At 51.8% G+C, this 18,102-nt stretch overlaps 1 protein-coding gene across 6 annotated transcripts in view; it reads left to right on the top strand.

Annotated features, from left to right (window-relative positions):
* Window positions 1–18,102, top strand: part of SCN5A (sodium channel, voltage-gated, type V, alpha subunit) — a 99,271-nt gene that overhangs the window by 55,992 nt on the left and 25,177 nt on the right. For 4 of the 6 annotated variants that reach the window (XM_008567170.1, XM_008567166.1, XM_008567168.1 and 1 more), the window contains 5 exons: window positions 6,024–6,197; window positions 7,519–7,875; window positions 12,008–12,448; window positions 13,914–14,072; window positions 17,240–17,360. In XM_008567170.1, the coding sequence (XP_008565392.1) occupies window positions 6,024–6,197; window positions 7,519–7,875; window positions 12,008–12,448; window positions 13,914–14,072; window positions 17,240–17,360 (1,252 nt within the window). Of the gene's footprint in view, window positions 1–6,023; window positions 6,198–7,518; window positions 7,876–12,007; window positions 12,449–13,910; window positions 14,073–17,239; window positions 17,361–18,102 lie in introns of all 6 variants that reach the window. The other 2 variants (XM_008567165.1, XM_008567171.1) reach the window with 2 other exon arrangements.

Raw genomic sequence — 18,102 nt, 5'->3', positions numbered from 1 at the left:
AAAATTTATAATGTCTGTACAACAAAAGATACTATAAACTAATGAAATAAACTATCACAAACTGGAAATTGACATTATGAAAATCAGTAAAACTAGAAAGACATGGAATCCAGATAATATTGAACACTTTCACATCAATAAGGAAAAGAGGGATAACCCAATGGTAAAAACACAACCACAACAATGGGCAGAGGAGATGACAGGCAAATCACAGAAGAGGGAATTCCGGTGATTATTTAAAAAACGAAGAGAAACACAGAGGAATGAAAATTAAAGCAACGTTGAAATATTATTCCTCACACTTAAGAGAATCAAAAATAAACTTCTATGTTGTTGGCAAGGATGAGGAACAGTGGGAACTCGGTGTGTAAGAGTGTGGATTCGGTATGACCATTTTGTGGAGAAACTTTACAATACTGATAAATCACTGATGTGCATGCCCTCCAACTCAACAATTTCAGATATATATATTCTTAAGAAAGTTTCACACATCTGTACAAGGAAACATGCACAATAAAGTTCTTTACAGCATTGTTAGTCGTAGAGAAAATTGGAATCAACATAAATGTCCACCTATCCATAAAAAAATGGATGAATAGGGGCCGGCCCGTGGCTCACTCGGGAGAGTGTGGTGTGATAACACCAAGGCCCCGGGTTCGGATCCAATATAGGGATGGCCGGTTAGCTCACTGGGTGAGCGTGGTGCTGACAACACCAAGTCAAGGGTTAAGATCCCCTTACCGGTCATCTTTGAAAAAAAAATGGATGAATAAATTGTGGTGTATTCATACAATGAAATACTGTGCACAATTTGAATGAATAAATATACATGTATCAGTATGGATAACCCCATAAACATGATGTTAAGAATGAAAGGAACTTGAAAAAGAGAACATATACAGCATAGCCCATTTATATAAAGCTTAAATTAATGCAAATAGTATGTGTTGTTATTATATACATTAAAAATGTAAAAATATGTGTAGGAACAATAAACACCAAATTGGGGATGGTGATTACCTTGTCCTGAATGTAGTATTATGGGTGGCTTCAGTTTTATCCGTGATGGCACGTGGTGGATAAGACTTCATAGTAGAAGCCATCATTTGGGTCAGTGGCTTAACTTCTCTGTATCTCAGTTTTTGTACCTATAAAATGTGGATAATAAACACATATCTCATAGGGTTTTGTGATAATTAAAAGATTTAATATATGCAAAATACTAGAACAGTGCCTGGCGTATAGTTAACGCTATTTAAGTCCTTGCTATTATTATTTTGTAAGGAATAATAAAACAAGATTTGAAGCAAACATGGCAAAATGTTAATATTCAGCAGAGTTTGGTGGTGGGTACAAAGATACTCATTATATTATTCTATACTTAAAGTATACATTCTTAAAATATTTTGTAATTGAAAAAAATAAATGACAAACCAGGAAAATTGTGGCAATACATATAGTAGACAAAGCAGTGATATCCTTAATCTATAAAGTATATTTATAAACAGTACAGAGAAAGCAAACACCCTAATTGAACAATAAGCAAAGGATATGAATGAGAAATAGAAGAAGTAAAAAAATCAAAGAAAAGTCCAATAAAACAACCATGTCTGTTGGATTAGAAAAGGTAGTAGGAATAGAATATCCAGATTAGTATTAAAGAGAAACAGTTACTCACATGCAGCTTGTGGAATTGGTTAAAACCTGTCTCTGAGGATCATTTAGCAGTTTGAGTCCAAATATCTAAAAATGTTCATTGACTACACAATTTCATTTCCAGAAACCCATCCTAAGAAAAGAATTGGGCAAGTCGTTTTAAAACATGTATGTGAAGGAATATTTATTATAGCAGTATTTTTAACAGGGAAAAAAGAATGCTTGTCACAGGGAAGTGGTTAAACTAGTTATGACACATCTGTACAATGGAATATGCCAAAAAAAGGAAAAAAGAAAATGATGCTGTAAATTGTGTTTAATTGGCATGGAAGGATGTTCCCAAGGTATTATATTTTAAATGCAGCTTTACAGTGTGTAGAGTATGATCCCATTGAAGGCATATGCCAAGGTCAAGGAGAGTTTGGGGTTCCCACAAAGTCTCCCCACTTCCTGGGAAACCACCATTAGCACTGATGACCCAGTGGACCCTGCCAGGAATCAGGGGAAGTGGGTCCCCATGCTCAGATCAGAGCTTCCATCTGCCAGTTCCCAGAGAGCCTATAAAACATGCAGAGTTGTTTATATCTGAAGGCAGCCCCTGCCTGGGTCTGGAGTTCTTGGCCACTTTTAGAAGTCATAATAAATGCAGTTGATGATAATAGTAATCGCCCTCTCATACGGAGCATCCACGTGACATCCGTTAGCTCTAACTCTTAGAAACCTATGATGGAGTTATTATCATCCCCATTTTTCATATGAGCACACTGAAGGCTGAGAGAGATGAAGAAACTAGCCCAAGATCACCAAGATCACCCAGCAGCTTGGCTTTGGAAGCCAGGCCTGGCTGCTATTCTTGTATGTCTTAAGCCTTGGAAACCCTGGGTGATCCTATGGAAGAAGAGGTCTGATACCGAAGCTTAACTGCACATTAGAATCACCTGGGAAGTTTTTTAAATCACCATACCTGGGCTGTACTTCAATTTAACTAGAATCTCTAGCATGGGACCAGACATCAGTATTTTTTTTTTTTTTTTGGTGACCGGTAAGGTGATCGTAACTCTTGGCTTGGTGCCATCTGCACCGCGCTCAGCCAGTGAGCACACCGGCCATCCTTATATAGGATCCGAACCCGCGGCCTTGGTGCTCTGCGCTCCCAGCGCCGCACTCATCCGAGTGAGCCACGCGGTCGGCCCAGACATCAGTATTTTTAAAGCTGCCTAGGTGATTCCAGATTGCATCAAGTTTAAGAACCCGTACTGGGAACAGCATTTCTCAAACTTTGAATGGCCTAGAAATCTAATCAAAATGCATGTTCTGATTCAGCAGGGCTTGGATCTTTCAAGACTCTGCATTTCTGTTTTTTTCTTAATTGGTTATGAATATTCGTGAGATACAAAGCTGATTATCACCCCTCGTGCCCAAGATGTGAAGGCCAGATCCATACTGCCAGCATGCCCATTACCACAATGTCCCCCACCCAATTATCCCCAACCTCCCTCCCCATCCCCCTTTTCCCCTCAACTCCACTTTGAATCCCAAGGTATGTTCTCTCCCTCTGCAAGTCCAATGCACCACTGTGGTCTTTCTTTCCTTCCTTCTTTCTCTCTTAGTTCCCACTTATGAGTAAAAAGTAATAATAATATAAAATAAAATTGCAAAAAAAAAAACTACCTCTGGGAAACCAACCTATAATGCTTCATAAAAAACGCTGTGATACATAATCACCAAGAATAAAACATTATGAAAAAAAGAAAAAAAAAGAAAGACTGCATTTCTAAAGAGCTTCCAGGTGACCTTGTTGGTCCCAGAAGAATCTTTTGTTTATCACTTCCCCAAAAGCATTCCTGTCTCTTTCTTCCTGATTCCTATGTCCACCTGATATCTGCTGTCTTGTTGCCAGCATAGCTGGCAACCTGGGCAAAGCGGGGTGCAGGACCTTTCCTGAGCTCCATTCCCAGAAACGAGTATTAGCACTCATGGGTCTGTCATACAGGCCTTAAGAACACACGCACCCTGGTGTGCCCAGGCAGGTGCTGGGGAGACCAAGAGAGGGGGTCAGAGGAAGGGGCGAACTAGGCCCCACCCTTAGGGGCTCTGAGGGAAGCCAAGCAGGGCACAGCTGTGTGTGTCTGAGGTGGGCAGGGAAGGATCCTGGCGGATGGGGGAGTGGAGCTGAGCGGTGCCAGACAGGGAGGACATGGCGCCCTGACGGTCAGAGGCCCAACCATTTTGTATGTTTATTCAGCAAACACAGGTGGACATCTATGGCCTGGACACTGTTCTAGCCATGGTGAGATTGGAAAGGTCCCTCCCATCGTGGAGCTTACATTCTAAACAGACTTGAGAAACAAATACAGAGCTATCAGATGGCGGTGTGTGAGGTAGAGAAGAATAAAGCAAGGAAAGGGGATGAGGAGTATGGTGGGCACAATTTTAAGTACCAAGAAGCCCCACCAATTAGGTGGCTTTTCAGCAAAGACCTAAAGGGAGTGAGCCCTGTGGATGGAAGAGGGGGTGATCCAGGGAAAGGGGGCAGCAGGTGCAGAGGCCCTGAGGAGGGAGCCGCAAGGAGGCGAGTGTGGCTGGAACAGGAGGGTGGCCAGAGATGGGGCCAGGGGCAGAACCCAAGGACGCCTCTCTACACGTGCAGGCAGCCCAGCCATGTGAGCTGAGGCTAGAGGATTTTGGCGTCCCTCCATTCTCCAGGAGCCCAGCTAGTGGAGGAACAGTTTGCTCTGGCACAAGCACTAAAGGGACTGCTGAAGTCATGCGGGCTGGGCTGGAGGGTGGTGCCCCGTGTGGCAGTGCAGAGGAGCCCACCCACCTGCCATCCTGGTGCCTCTCCCGGGGCCAACGGCATCCTCCTGCCCTGTAGTCTGCTTCCGCAGGGCCCCTTCTGAGCACAGGGGTAAAGGCTGGTGCGGGGGGGCCAGCAGGTGCCTCTCTCTCCTTTTAGTGCAGAGCCCCCTCAGGGTGGGTGCTGAGGCCAGAGTGACCTCCCCACTGATGGCTGACCCTGTGAGGTGCCTTGGCCATGCCCCTGTCTCCTACCTCCAGGTCCTCCACAGTTGCTGCAGGGCTGGCACTGTTCTCAGAGGGACCCCAGCCCTCTGACTCTCTCTCCTTTTAGTGCAGAGCCCCCTCAGGGTGGGTGCTGAGGCCAGAGTGACCTCCCCCCTGATGGCTGACCCTGTGAAGTGCCTTGGCCATGCCCCTGTCTCCTACCTCCAGGTCCTCCACAGTTGCTGCAGGGCTGGCACTGTTCTCAGAGGGACCCCAGCCCTCTGGCCTTAGTCCTCTGCTCCAGAAGACCCTGCATGCCTTCTCCCTGCCCTCAGGATAGCCCCTCAGCTCCTCAACATGGCCAGGAAGGCCCTGAATACAGGCCCCCATTTCCCGCCAGCCATGTCCTCACAGGACATCCCCACCTCCAGGAATCATGTTCCCACAACAGTTGGCACACCTCATGGCAGCTGGCTGTGGTCACAGCTGCTTGGCCCACCACATCATGGTATCCTTGACCATGGGGCTCTGCTGGCCAAGGCTGGGTGGCTCAGGACTCATGAGTCAATGACCCAGGCAAGGCCCAGCCTCTGCCCACTCAGGAATGTTTCTGGAAGGGAGAGGTTTTGCTCTAAATCTTGAAGGACAGCACTGCGTTCATCACTTGGTTCTCAAACTTACTAGTTACATGACCCCAGACTAGTTACTTAACTTCTCAGTGCCTTGGCTTCCTCACCTGTAAAATGGGGATAATGACACTTTCCTCGTCAGGTTGTTGGACAGGTTAAAAGAAATAGCACATGTAAAACATCCTAGCCCAGCGCTTGACACACAGTCAGGCCTCGAGAAGTGGTGGCTGGTTGTTATTACAGTGAGACAGTGCAGCATGTGGACAAGAAGGGAGAGCATTCCAGGCAGCAGGGACACAGGGGCACAGGCCTGAGTCATGACCGCTGTGAGTATCTCTGGGGTTTGGCACATGTGGGCTGAGGGCACTTCCTGTGGAGAAACGTGCTGGAAAGAGTCTGGGGCTCCTTCCCTGTGCACCCCAGCCTCCCCTGCTACAGGGGCCCTCTAAGAGCTGTAAGTCTCTGTGGAGCCCAAGACAGGCCTGGGCTGTTTCCCAGGGCCAGGCTAGTGTAAGGATTGGTGAGCAGCCAAGAGGCCTCGGGACATCAGGCTAGAGAAGAGAGCTGTTCCCAAGGGGCTAGGTCATGGCCAAGCAAGCACCCACTGGGATCCTCGGTGCAGACAGAGCTGGCAGCCCAGGAGGGAGACCCTGCCAGAGCAAGAGTCAGGAGGCAGGATGCCCCTGCTGACCTGAGGGTTTAATTGGGAATCCCTGATTCCTGCTGCCTCTCCAGGTCTTCACGGGGATCTTCACAGCAGAGATGACCTTCAAGATCATCGCCCTTGACCCCTACTACTACTTCCAGCAGGGCTGGAACATCTTCGACAGTATCATCGTCATCCTCAGCCTCATGGAGCTGGGCCTGTCACGCATGGGAAATCTGTCGGTGCTGCGCTCCTTCCGCCTGGTATCCGGCTGGGCCCACTGCAGGGGGGGCATGTGGGAGGCTAGGGCACGAAGGCACAACCCCCCAAGGTCACCACTCAGTCGCCCCTACTTTGATCTGTCATGACTTCACCCAACAGCCATTTGCAGGGTACCCCCCGTGTGCCTGGCCCAGTGTTGGGGGTGCAGAGCTGAGCAAGATAGGAGGCATTCCTCCAGACAAGCAGTGGTGTGGCCATCCTGATGATTTGCAAAGCTCTTTATGGTTCTCAATGACCTCTTTAGTCCTCACAGGATCCCGAGAGTGGGTATTACTACATCCCCATTTCACAGATGAGGAGACTAAGACTCAGAGAGGTGAAACAAATTTCCCGAAGCACATGGCAAGTAACAGGTGGAGCCAGGTCTGCTGGCAGCTCATCTGGGGCTCTGCCTGCTGGTTTCTGAATCAACATTTTTTAAAATTTTAATGAACACACAAATCACTTGGGGGCCTTGCTAAAATGCAGGTGCTGATTCAGTAGGTCTCAGGTAATGCCAAAGCTGTTGGTCTGTGGACCACACTGGGAGCTCAAAATGTTTGAGAGGTCCAGACATGAGGCTGGAGGCATGGTCAGGGAAGACATCCTGGAGGAGGTCCTGAGGATGGCTCCACAGGGGGATGTAGGAAGGCGGGATGATGGGGGCAGTAGAGAGAGCCGAGGCTGTGGGTTCTAACCCTGACTCCACTGCTATGAGCCAAGGGACTTAGACAAGTTACTCCACCTTTAAGGGTTGGCTTCTTCCTCTGTCAAATAAGGTAATGATAGTATTGAGCTCATGTGGTTAATGGGAGTTTTGAATGAGTGTCTCCATCCCAGGCCTGGCACATAGAAGGTATTCAATAAATGTTAAGCACCTGTCCCCTTTCTCTATGATAACAGAGGAGAGAAAAATAGAGGCAACTGGATGAGTCAGGGATGGTTTGAGCTGGCCCAGAAGACACCTAATTAGGACAGGACTGAAAGAGGAAGGACACTCCATGTTGGGAGAATCTACTGGGCAGTTCCTGGAATTGAGGCTGAGGGCACAGGAGGCTGGTGTGGGGACAAAGAGGAGGGCTGAATTGGGGAGATGAGGCTGGAGCTATTGACCTGACTTCCAGAACAGTGCCCCCACAAAGCTGCCCTCAGGTGTGGGGAGAAATGGTCATATGTGCTCTTGGAGAAATTGGGAGACCTCCAAGGGCACCCTTGGCTTTCAGGCAGGATCTGTGGGAGGGGGGTGAGGATGACATAAGGGTGTCCATGAGCAGCAGGAGCCAGAGCCCCTCACAGGGACCTCTCCTCTTCTGCCTTCCCCAGCTGCGGGTCTTCAAGCTGGCCAAGTCATGGCCTACCCTGAACACACTCATCAAGATCATCGGGAACTCAGTGGGGGCGCTGGGGAACCTGACGCTGGTGCTGGCCATCATCGTGTTCATCTTTGCCGTGGTGGGCATGCAGCTCTTTGGCAAGAACTACTCGGAGCTGAGTCACCGCATCAGCAGCCCAGGCCTGCTGCCTCGCTGGCACATGATGGACTTCTTCCACGCCTTCCTCATCATCTTCCGCATCCTCTGCGGAGAGTGGATCGAGACCATGTGGGACTGCATGGAGGTGTCTGGGCAGTCATTGTGCCTGCTGGTCTTCTTGCTTGTTATGGTCATTGGCAACCTTGTGGTGAGTTGTCCACGGGCCTCACACACACACTCACCCACTCATCCATCCATCCGTACAGCTACCCACCCACCCAATCATCCATCTTTTCACTCACTCATCCACCACCTGTTCATCAAACCAGCCATCCACCCATCAATCTCTCACCCATGCATCCATCCATCTACTCATTTACACATTCTTCCATCTATCTGCTCACCCATTCATTCGTCCACTCACATATGCACCCACTTACTCATCCATCTATGCACTTATTATCAGTCCATCTATTCACCTACCCATTCATTCTTTCATCTATCTACTCATCCATGCATCCACCTATCCATCTATCCACCTCTCCATCAATCTGTCTACTCAATTACTAATCCTCCCTTCCATTTATCTACTCATTCACCCAGTCATCCATCCATCAACCCCCATCTACTCATTCATTCATCCATCCATCCATCCATTCATTACCCATCCACGAACCCCCCTTTATTCTCTCTCTCACACACACACATCCATGTGCCCATCCATCTATCCACCCATGCATTCACTCACTCAACTGACCATCCATTCGTTCATTCACCACCCATCAATCCACTCACCCCCCATCAATCCACTCACCCATCTACTCCACTCATTTATTCACCCCTCCGTTCATCTATCAACCCACCCATCCATTCACTTATTCACCAGTCCCATCCACTCATTTATTCCTCTAGCTACTCCTCACTTGCTCATTAACCCATCCATCCATTCTCTCATTCTTTATTGTATTTTGCTCATCCATTTGTTCACCCACTTATTTACCTACTTGTTTATTATTTACTCATTTTTATTCATTCATTTATTCACTCATCTACCCGTGATTTTATTGTCATTTACTGTCAATGAATTATCACATGGTTCCCAATTCAGCTTAACAAACATTTGCTGAGCCCCAATTGCATGCAAAATGTGCACCAGATGCAAGTCCCTGGGCATACAGAAGTAAATGGGACTTAGCTCCAGCACTGATACTGCTCAACAACTTGAGAGAATGGGGAGGTGAGAAGTTTAAACAGGCCCAAAATAACTCTCAAACTGGTCAGAGTGATCAGAGCCATTAAGGAGGAGCCCATGGGTGCTGTTCCCCTCCAGCTAGGGAAATCAAGGAAGGCTTCCTGGAGGAAGGTTTGGAGCTGACCTGATAAACAGGTAATAGTAAAGAGGGGAGGAGCAGGGTGGGCAAAGCACAGGTGCAGACAGATAGTAGTCTAGGTGAGGTAGGGCCCCATAAGAACTTTGTATGTCATCCTGGGTTACTGCACTGGGAATCCCTGCAGTCCTATCATGAGAGGCCAAGGCCTTTGCTCCCATGGTCACCTGTCTCTCTTAGGGCAGGTGCATCTTGCCTTGTGGAATGTGGGGGATTCCAGAATTGAGAGAGATTAAAGTCTAAATACCAGAGAAGGGGCCTTAGGAAGAGTCAAGGTTGAGTCAAGTCAGTAGTTCAGGCAGAAGTCAGTGTCCACTGTGGACATGGAGCCATCCTCCTGGGTACACAGGTGGCCCACACCTGCTCAGGCATCGCACCTACATGGTCCGGCTCCCGCTGAAGCTGTTGCGTCCCTGTCATGGTCAGTACAGGGTCACATCAGCTTAGAAGAGGTTTTAGGTCCACTTTTCTAGCCTACTGAGGGGTGAGTACTATAGGCTGTAAATTCCAGAGCCTTTCCCCAAACCTGCCTGTTTTCTCCATATGCCTTAACCAGACCTGGACAGGAAAGGCCAAGTTGAAGGGCAAGCCCCCTCAGGCCCTGAACCTAGAGATCCCATAGCCCAGAGAGGACCCAGTGCATCGATGCACAGTGCCAACAGAACCCAGCTCTTTGGCTGGTCACACAAGCCCCTTTTCCTCCCCTCAAAGTGGACTCCCCTTGTAGTGGAGCTTCACTCAGCCCTGGGCCCAGCCCCAGGGACTGCCAGACTCTGTCTATTCTGAGGAAAATGGCCCAACACTCAGCCCAGGGCCAGGCTGAGCCGCCTCTCATATACAGAGCCCTGCGATTTCCGAGCGGATCTGCCCAGGGATGAGAAGATTAGAGGCTGCTGGAGGAGGGAGCTAGCAGCAGCCCACACAGCCCCCTCCACAGCAGTCTCAGGAATTGGGCCGCTGCCAGGCGTGGGTGGAAGCAAGATTGCCATTGAAATGGGAGGCGATGATCAGGCAGAGCTTGGGAGCAGAGGCAAGGTGATTGACGGGGAAAGCACTGGAAGAGACGAACTTCTGAAGCTGGCAACAAGGGAGGCCCTGGAGTCCTGTGTGGGTGGACTAGGCTGCCCAGGTGCCCTCAGCCCTGCCCCCATCTGGACCCAAGACTCTTGGAGGCAGGGGAGGTGGGGCCAGGCATGGGAGAGGGCTGGGGGGAGGATCCCAAGTGGGAAGCCAGGAACAGAGGTGGGCCATGCCTCGGCCACCATGGACAGAGGCAGGGGCCAGGCCAGTGGCTGATGAAGACAGCAGCTCCAAATCTCATCCCATGCCCCACCCCCCACTGAGGATGTGAAAAAGACTGCCAGGTGTCAAGAGTGAGCATCTCTCTGTAGAGATAGCATAGGAAATCCTTCTTCTTAACTTTTTCACACCATCCACTTGAATATGTGGGACTTTTTAACCAAAGACATGTTACTGAGGCCTGGCACTCCGACCTCACCCACTGCTTTTGTCAGAATTCTCATTCCCTCTTTCCTGACAGGTGTGAGTCTCTGGTTGGTGGCATCTCTTAGGAGCTTGTGAGAAGCCAGAGCAGGGACTCAGAGTGGATTTCCAGTGAGAACTGTGCATCCACCCTCACGCGCCACCCTGCTTTAAAGGCCCCATTAACTGCACTCTCCTGGGGGGTGGGGAGGCCAGGAGGAGACACCAAGCCCGTGGTGGCCTGGTGGCCTAGTGAGGGTCATAAGCCAGTCTGACCCATGTGTGGGAGCCAGCCCACTGTCATCTTAATTTACGCTCCATGAGACTGGGAAATGGACCCACGCCCGAGCCCTTGTCACATAGCTAAAGCCCTGTTTTTTAGCAAAAGCTAAATCTTCACACTTACAGGATGGTTTAACAACAAGTGGTCATTCAGACCATCCAAAGGTTATGCAAATCCCTCTCAAAAGGTCTCAAGTCCCTAACCCCTAATAACTTTAGTAAAGGACTGTGCCTTCTGGAATATCTGAAACCTTGGCCCCTGCCCTGACTCCCTGTAGTGTAATGGGCCTCGATCCCCACACGGTACACACCCAAGCACCTTCCCCTCCAGACAGAGCCACCTCTCTGTGGCCAGACCTCATATTTAATCCAAGTGCCTGAGGGCTGCCCATGCCCTCACGGCCTCTTTTTTCCTCTCATCGCCCCTTCTTTGCTCAGCCCCTGGGTCCCTCACCTGGAAAGCCTGGGCAGACCCAGATGCAGGTAGAGTGGGCTCCCCAGCAGCAGCCCCGGATCTCTGAGCAACTGAGCAGTGAGCCAGCTTCATGGGGGGCTCAGAGGTAGATCACTGCCCCTCCTTCACCAACAGACTCACCTGCTCCTTCCCAGGAAAGCCCAACAGCTTCGGGTTGCTTCTGGTGGGATTCTCTCTTGTCCCTGGATTCCCAGTTCCCAGAAAGGAGCCCTGTGCCCACCCTGACCCCACTGCCCTCCATGACTCCCAAGGCTCAAGAAGAGGTGAAGGGAGAGGAAGGCCTGTGTGCAGAAGCAGCTGGTGCCAGGATGGGCTCTGCCCCACACTCCCTGTGTGACTGTGGGCAAGCCTCGAACAAGCCCCTCACAGGGCCTTGTTCACATCTGCAGGCTTTGACATTGGAGGGATGCATGGTTCTCCCACTGAACCTGAGCCAGAACCCAAGGGACCTGGGTCTGAACATCTTTAGTAAACTGTGTCTGAGCCCTTGGGAAGAGGGGTTAGAATTAGTCTTTTTTATATATTTAGCCAAACCCTTCATATACAAGAAAATGAAAGGTTAGGATGGCCCAGGGCCCTGGGTTCAAGTCTCAGAGCCATTTGTCATGGGTGGTCCCTAAGGTCCCTCGGCCTCATTTTCGCTATCATGGAACCAAGGCCGTGTGCCCGTGGCATGGTGCAGTGCCGTGGTGAGCCTGAGCATTCCTCCACAGGTCCTGAACCTCTTCCTGGCCTTGCTGCTCAGCTCCTTCAGCGCAGACAACCTCACGGCCCCCGATGAGGACGGCGAGATGAACAACCTCCAGCTGGCCCTGGCCCGCATCCAGCGGGGCCTGCGTTTCGTCAAGCGGACCACCTGGGACTTCTGCTGTGGGCTCCTGCGGCGGCAGCCTCAGAAGCCCACGGTCCCTGCCCCCCATGGCCAGCTCCCCAGCTGCATTGCCCCCTCCAGCTCCCCAGCACCCCCAGAGACAGAGAAGGTGCCTCCAGCCCGCAAAGAAACACGGTTTGAGGAAGGCAAGTGGCCAGGCCAGGGCACCCCCGGGGATCCAGAGCCTGTGTGTGTGCCCATCGCCGTGGCTGAGTCGGACACAGATGACCAAGAGGAGGATGAGGAGAACAGCTTGGGCACAGAGGAAGAGTCCAGCAAGCAGGTGAGCCCTCAGCCCCAAATGTGTGCAGCACCTCTGAGTACAGGGGACCCAGCCCTGCTGCCCCTGTCACACTGCCTTGGCAGAGGGGTGGAGTGAGGGTAGAAGACTAGCCCTCTCCCCAATAGCTGACCTCTCAGAGGGGTGCTGAGATCAGCTGTCAACTCCCTCTCCCTATCCCAGCCCAGGAAGGGACCTGGGGAGGGGCTATTGTCCATCATTTATCCCCTGGCTGGTCATGGGAGCTAATGTACAGACAGAGAAACTGAGGCATGGCAAGAGAGACTTGCTAGGAGTTCTTCATGAGTCTAGGACAAGCCAGGACTTCTGGCCCCAGTCCCAACCCTGACCACTGTCCCCCTCCCAGACAAGCAAGGTGGAATGTCTTGGTGAGGGGGGAGTGTAGTTTCCTGACCTCCCAGCTGCCCCTGTCCCTTCTCCCATGCCCAGGGCTAATTCTGAGATTTAAAAATAAGCATCCCTAAGACGGAGGTGTCAGAGACAGCACTATCTTATCTCCCAACCTGTTATTTTTAACACTAGGGACCAGAGTCTGGACAAAACAGACAGTGCCCGCCACTCAGGTTTCCCTTGGCCTGAGCCAGGATCTAATGGCTTCTCCTTGAGTCTTTAGGTCAAGGAACGAAGAATGGTTTTCTCTGTTACACTGGGCCCATCCTGGCTGCTTCCTCTGGGCCGGTACTGGGTGGACTGGCTGCAGAGAGCAGCCCCTCCCCATGCCTCGGACTTGATCTGAGGCTCAGGGCTTGGTTCGGTGTCCTCCTGCCTCCCCACAGTCCCAGAGGCCAGCCTTGGCCCTTTTACTCAGGTTGTAAGGCAGCAGGAGTGTCAGGGGACAGGGATTGTTGGTGTTGCCAGGAGCACAGCTTCCAATTTTCTCTAACACAGGAGTGGAATACCGGCTGCCTCTGTGTGTGTGTGTGTGTGTGTGTGTGTATCTGTGTGCGCGCGCGTTTCTCTAACACAGGAGTGGAATACCGGCTGCCTCTGTGTGTGTGTGTGTGTGTGTGTGTGTGTGTGTATCTGTGTGCGCGCGCATGCGTGCGTGTGCGTGCATGTGTTTGGGAGTGGGGGCCGTGCACGCACGCACAGACAAGCTGGGGGTGCCATGAGAGTCATGGGGAAGTCAACATGTCCTTTCTAAGGGGCGTGGCCAGCATTTGTGGCTGGGCATGTTGGCTGGGCTGCACCCTTTGGGGGAGGCAGGGGCAGGAGACATTTTTGCCAGGCTGGCCAGGGGTTTTATCCAATTATAGGCCATTTGCTTGGACCTCACAGGAGCCTCCCACTTGCCCACTCAGGGCCCCTGAGGGAGGGTCTTCAGTGCGATGGAAGCCCCCTGAAGAGGGTAGAAGGCAGTGCCCCAGTTGCACAGGCAGGGCCAGGGCCCTGGAGACCCTCTAGCTAGGTGGGTAGGTGCAGCTCACGGGCTGGATCTCTTCAGCAGGAATCCCAGCCTGTATCCAGTGTCCCAGAAGCCCCCGCAGAGCCTAGAGCCCGGAGCAAGGTGTCAGAGACCGCCTCCTCCGAGGCAGAGGCCGGTGCGGCTCAGGCAGACTGGCGGCAGCAACGGCAAGCGGAGCCCCAGGCCCCAGGCTGCAGTGAGGTAATGCTCGCCTTAGTCCCTGAAGCCAGCAGGGCACTGTGCTTGGGCTGCTGCCGGACCGTGAGAGGTCCTGGCACACACCCACATTTGCTAGTGGGAGCCACAGCTGCTGCCACAGGCAGTGTGGGAGGCCCGTCTGCAGAGGGGAGGGTGGGCAGCCATATCCTAATAGGGGAGAGGTAGCACAGGGCTGAGGGCCATGGAGAGATTCTGGAAGCAGCCAGCCCAGTACTCTGATGCAGGACTAACCCAACACCTCTATGTGTTCACCCTCTCCTCACACTCTGTCCCTGTGTTTTGGTCCTATTTGGCAAACGTGTGTCATGAATCCCCCATGCAGAGAGGACTTCAGGGAGTTCTAAGAACAAGTTCTTGGCACACTGGCCACCAGCCACTTCTCAACTGCACTAAAGCAGAGGCCACGTACAGGAGGCCCACACAGTATACTGCTGGGTTTTGCTCTTGCCACAGAAAGGTTTTACTGTGAATTAGCTACACCATTTAAAACTTGGGAGGTTTTATGTAAAAATCTACATTTCTGGGCCGGCCCGGTGGCACACTGCTACAGTGCGCTGCTTGGGAGCACGGCGGCGCTCCCGCCGAGGGTTCGGATCCCACATACAGACCGGTTCCCGCTCACTGGCTGAGCGAGGTGCGGGCGCAACACCGAGGGTTGCAATCCCGTTGCTGGTCCGGTCCGGTACGGGCATGACACTGAGGGTTGCAATCCGTTGCCGGACACGAAAAAAGACAAAAAGGAAAAAAAAAATTAAATCTGCATTTCTGGCTTTTCTCGACAAATTGGAAGAGGTGCCCCCCTGCCGGAGACAAGTGGTAGCCGCCTGCTTGATGCCAGCTGGAGCTCTCTGGTTTACCGCAGAGCCAGCTGCCTCACTGCACTCCGCTACCTGCCTGGCCCCTGCAGGCATTTGAGTCTGCAACCCCTGAGCTAAGGGTTTGTGATACTGCCGGCCATGCCACCCGGCCTCACTCATGTCAAGTACGTGGAAGGTGGAGGCCATGTGTTCAGAAAGAGCACTTGTGGCTACCGTGCTGCAGCCTGACCTCACTCCTCAGCCCAGCACTGTGACTTTTCCCTTTTGTGAGATGGGCCCATGGGAAGCTTGGTGATCGTGGCCAGTTTTGGAGCACAAGTGCTTGGTAAAGTCGTCGTCCTGATTGTGCAGGTCACAATTCTCCTCCTGGATGGTCTGACACTCGAAGGCATGTGGGAACAAGAAGACCTGGGAGAGGCAGAAAGGCATGGGGGAGAAGAGCTCGCTGACCGGAATGCTGACCTTTGAATGAGTTTTGTAACTTCTTCCTTTCTTCACATCTGTTTACAGTGGAGCCTATAAAAGGAAGAGAAATGGGGTAGGGTTCTCCCATCTCACCTGCAGTAGGATCTGAGAGCGTGTCCTCCCATGTGTCATCCCCATGTGCTTTAGACGGCTCCAGTATCTGGAAAGAAAAGCAGCATGCAGGCCTCCTCAGCCTGCCCCTTTCACAGCCCAGCTCCTGCCAACACCCCACAGAGTGGGGAGGAGAGAAGGGAACCTCAAAGCCACAGGGAAAATAGCTCAAAGAGAGGATTTTGAACGTTTGTAACACAAAGAAATGACAAATGTGTGAAGTGATGGATATAATTGCTCTGATTTGATCATTACATGTTGTACACATGTATCAAAATATTATACTGTACCCCATAAATATATACAATTGTCATGTGTCCATTAAAAAGTTTTTGAGAAGCCACAGGGACCAGCAAAAGGCTGAGGCTCACCCCTCTGGCCACAGATCCACCCTGAACCGAGCAACAGACTCTGCTTTCCCCCAAAATTCAGCCCTTCCCCATGGCAAACCTCAAAAATGGAAAAGAGGACATTGAGACATCGTCAGAATGTTTCCTCAAAGGAAGAGAAAAAAAGGCAGCCACGTGTGCGCAGGCATGCCCAAAAATTCGGACCAGCCCATCTCTAAGTGCAGCCTGCGCCTGAGCCAACGTGAGGTGGGGCCAGCTGAGACAGGCTTTACACCTGATCTGAAGCAAATGGAGGGTTTCCTTCCTCCACAGAAATTGTCTCCAGGTTGGGCTCCCTAGAAGCAGAGCCTGAGACAGGGATTCCTGTGCAAATGGCTTGGTGCAGGAGTGTTCTCAGGAGAAACCAGGAAGGAAGCAAGAAGCAGGAAGAGGCAAAGGAAGGAGCTAGAAAGGCAAAAGGCATGCTCCTGAAGCTGCCTCAGGCATGGGGAGCTGTGGAGCTAGAATGCTGAGCAAGGTCTTTGTATTCTTCTATTGGTCCATCCGTCACTGGGTGTTGGCTACCCCTTGGCGTCAGCTGCTCCCTGACCAAAGATGACTTTCTGGAGGAGGGGCCAGCTATGCAGACAGGTTTGCAGCAGCAGGGGCTGGGTGCCCTGGCCTAACTAAGAGGAGCTGGACAGAGCACCAGCAGGGCCACCACAACACTCTTGTACACCACACCCACAGGTGACACCTACAGACACTCACAAGGGCATACCCGTATGCACACACCTCTCTATAGCCTCCCTGTAATCAGGTTATCAGGGTCAGGGCACGGCCAGGAGGGAAGGTTCCAGCACCTTCTCAGTCTTGCTCCAGGCTCTGCACAGCACCCAGCACCCATATGAGTTGGGTGAAAAGTGTGGGCTGGGTTGCTGGCCTGTCATCTGCATGTCTGACCTTGCTGCTTATGTGTGCCCATAATCTTGGTTCTGACTGTCTGGGTATGGCATGCCTATTCCTGCTGCATATGCCAAGCCACCACTATATGTCTATGTGCCAGGGTGGGTCCATGTCACTGCTCCATGTGTGCTTTGTTCCCAGCTAGATGCATTTCTCATCCCCAGTGTTTACCCAGAGCCCCTCCACACCCTCACTCCCCAACCCTAGACTCTAGCAGACCAGAATCACAGACCCAGGAGCCCCAAGGTCCAGCCTTAGCTCAAACCTCACTGGCCCAAGGTGGCTCCATGGCAGGTTCCCAACACTCACCCTGAGCTCAGATCCCAGGGTGTGCCATGGAGCATGGTTTGGCCCCCTCCCCCCAGGGAGCCCCAAGATTCACCAGACTGTGGGCTAAAGGCTGGAGACTGCTACTCAGCCCACACTCACACCTTTGCCCACCCCACACATCTGCCCACAGACCCATGAGGACAGTTACTCTGAGGGCAGCACGGCAGATATGACCAACACTGCTGACCTCCTGGAGCAAATCCCCGACCTTGGTGAGGATGTCACTGAACCAGAGGACTGCTTCACCGAAGGTACTACCCTGGGCAGCCCTTTGCCCCATCCTCAGTCCTGCCTGGAGGGGAGAGACGAGAGGACCAGCCACTCCTTGGGGCCCAGGGCCATGTGGCACCCTCACACTGGCCTGGTTACATGCCCATCTCTCCCATTCCTCTGTGACCCCATGCGTTCCTCCATCTGCCCACGGTGTGCTGGGCTGGGCAGCTGGGGTCAGCTGCACTGAGGACTGGTGATCCTGTGTTTGTAGTGTGGTAGCATGACCATATATGCCACAGCAGCAGGGACTGGGTCTGATTCACACCTGTACCACCAGCCCCTGGCACAGTGCCTGGCACATAGTAGGTCCTCTGAAAATATTCATAGTGGGTGTGACATGAGGCTGTGTTGGTCACTGGCATGCAGCTTTTATGAATTGGTGGTATACTTGGAGGACAGCTGGGGATAAAATAAGGGTTTGCTCTCCATGTGGCACATCAGTGAGGGCTGTCGCTGAGGGGTCTGCCCTTCTCAAGGCTCAAAAACTGCAAACATGGAGAAGGCCCAGTGCCATAATACCCCCAGAGTTCCTGAATGTTCTCTAGGGGGGGAGAGTTTCTCAGATGAGCAACCTTGCCCCTGCACAGACCTACCAGGCTATTCACCAACCACTGGGTACTCAGTCTCTCTAGCCTCTCCACAGAGTACCTGCTGAGTGTGTGTCCCCCACGGGCAGCCCCCACATGCTTCCTCCACTGTGGGCTCCCCCCCCCCCCCCCG

Source organism: Galeopterus variegatus, unplaced genomic scaffold, assembly GCF_000696425.1.
Source record: "Galeopterus variegatus unplaced genomic scaffold, G_variegatus-3.0.2 Scaffold300, whole genome shotgun sequence".
Classification (NCBI taxonomy): domain Eukaryota; kingdom Metazoa; phylum Chordata; class Mammalia; order Dermoptera; family Cynocephalidae; genus Galeopterus; species Galeopterus variegatus.
Note: the sequence above shows the minus strand (reverse complement) of the source record. Positions and strands in the feature narration are given on the sequence as shown.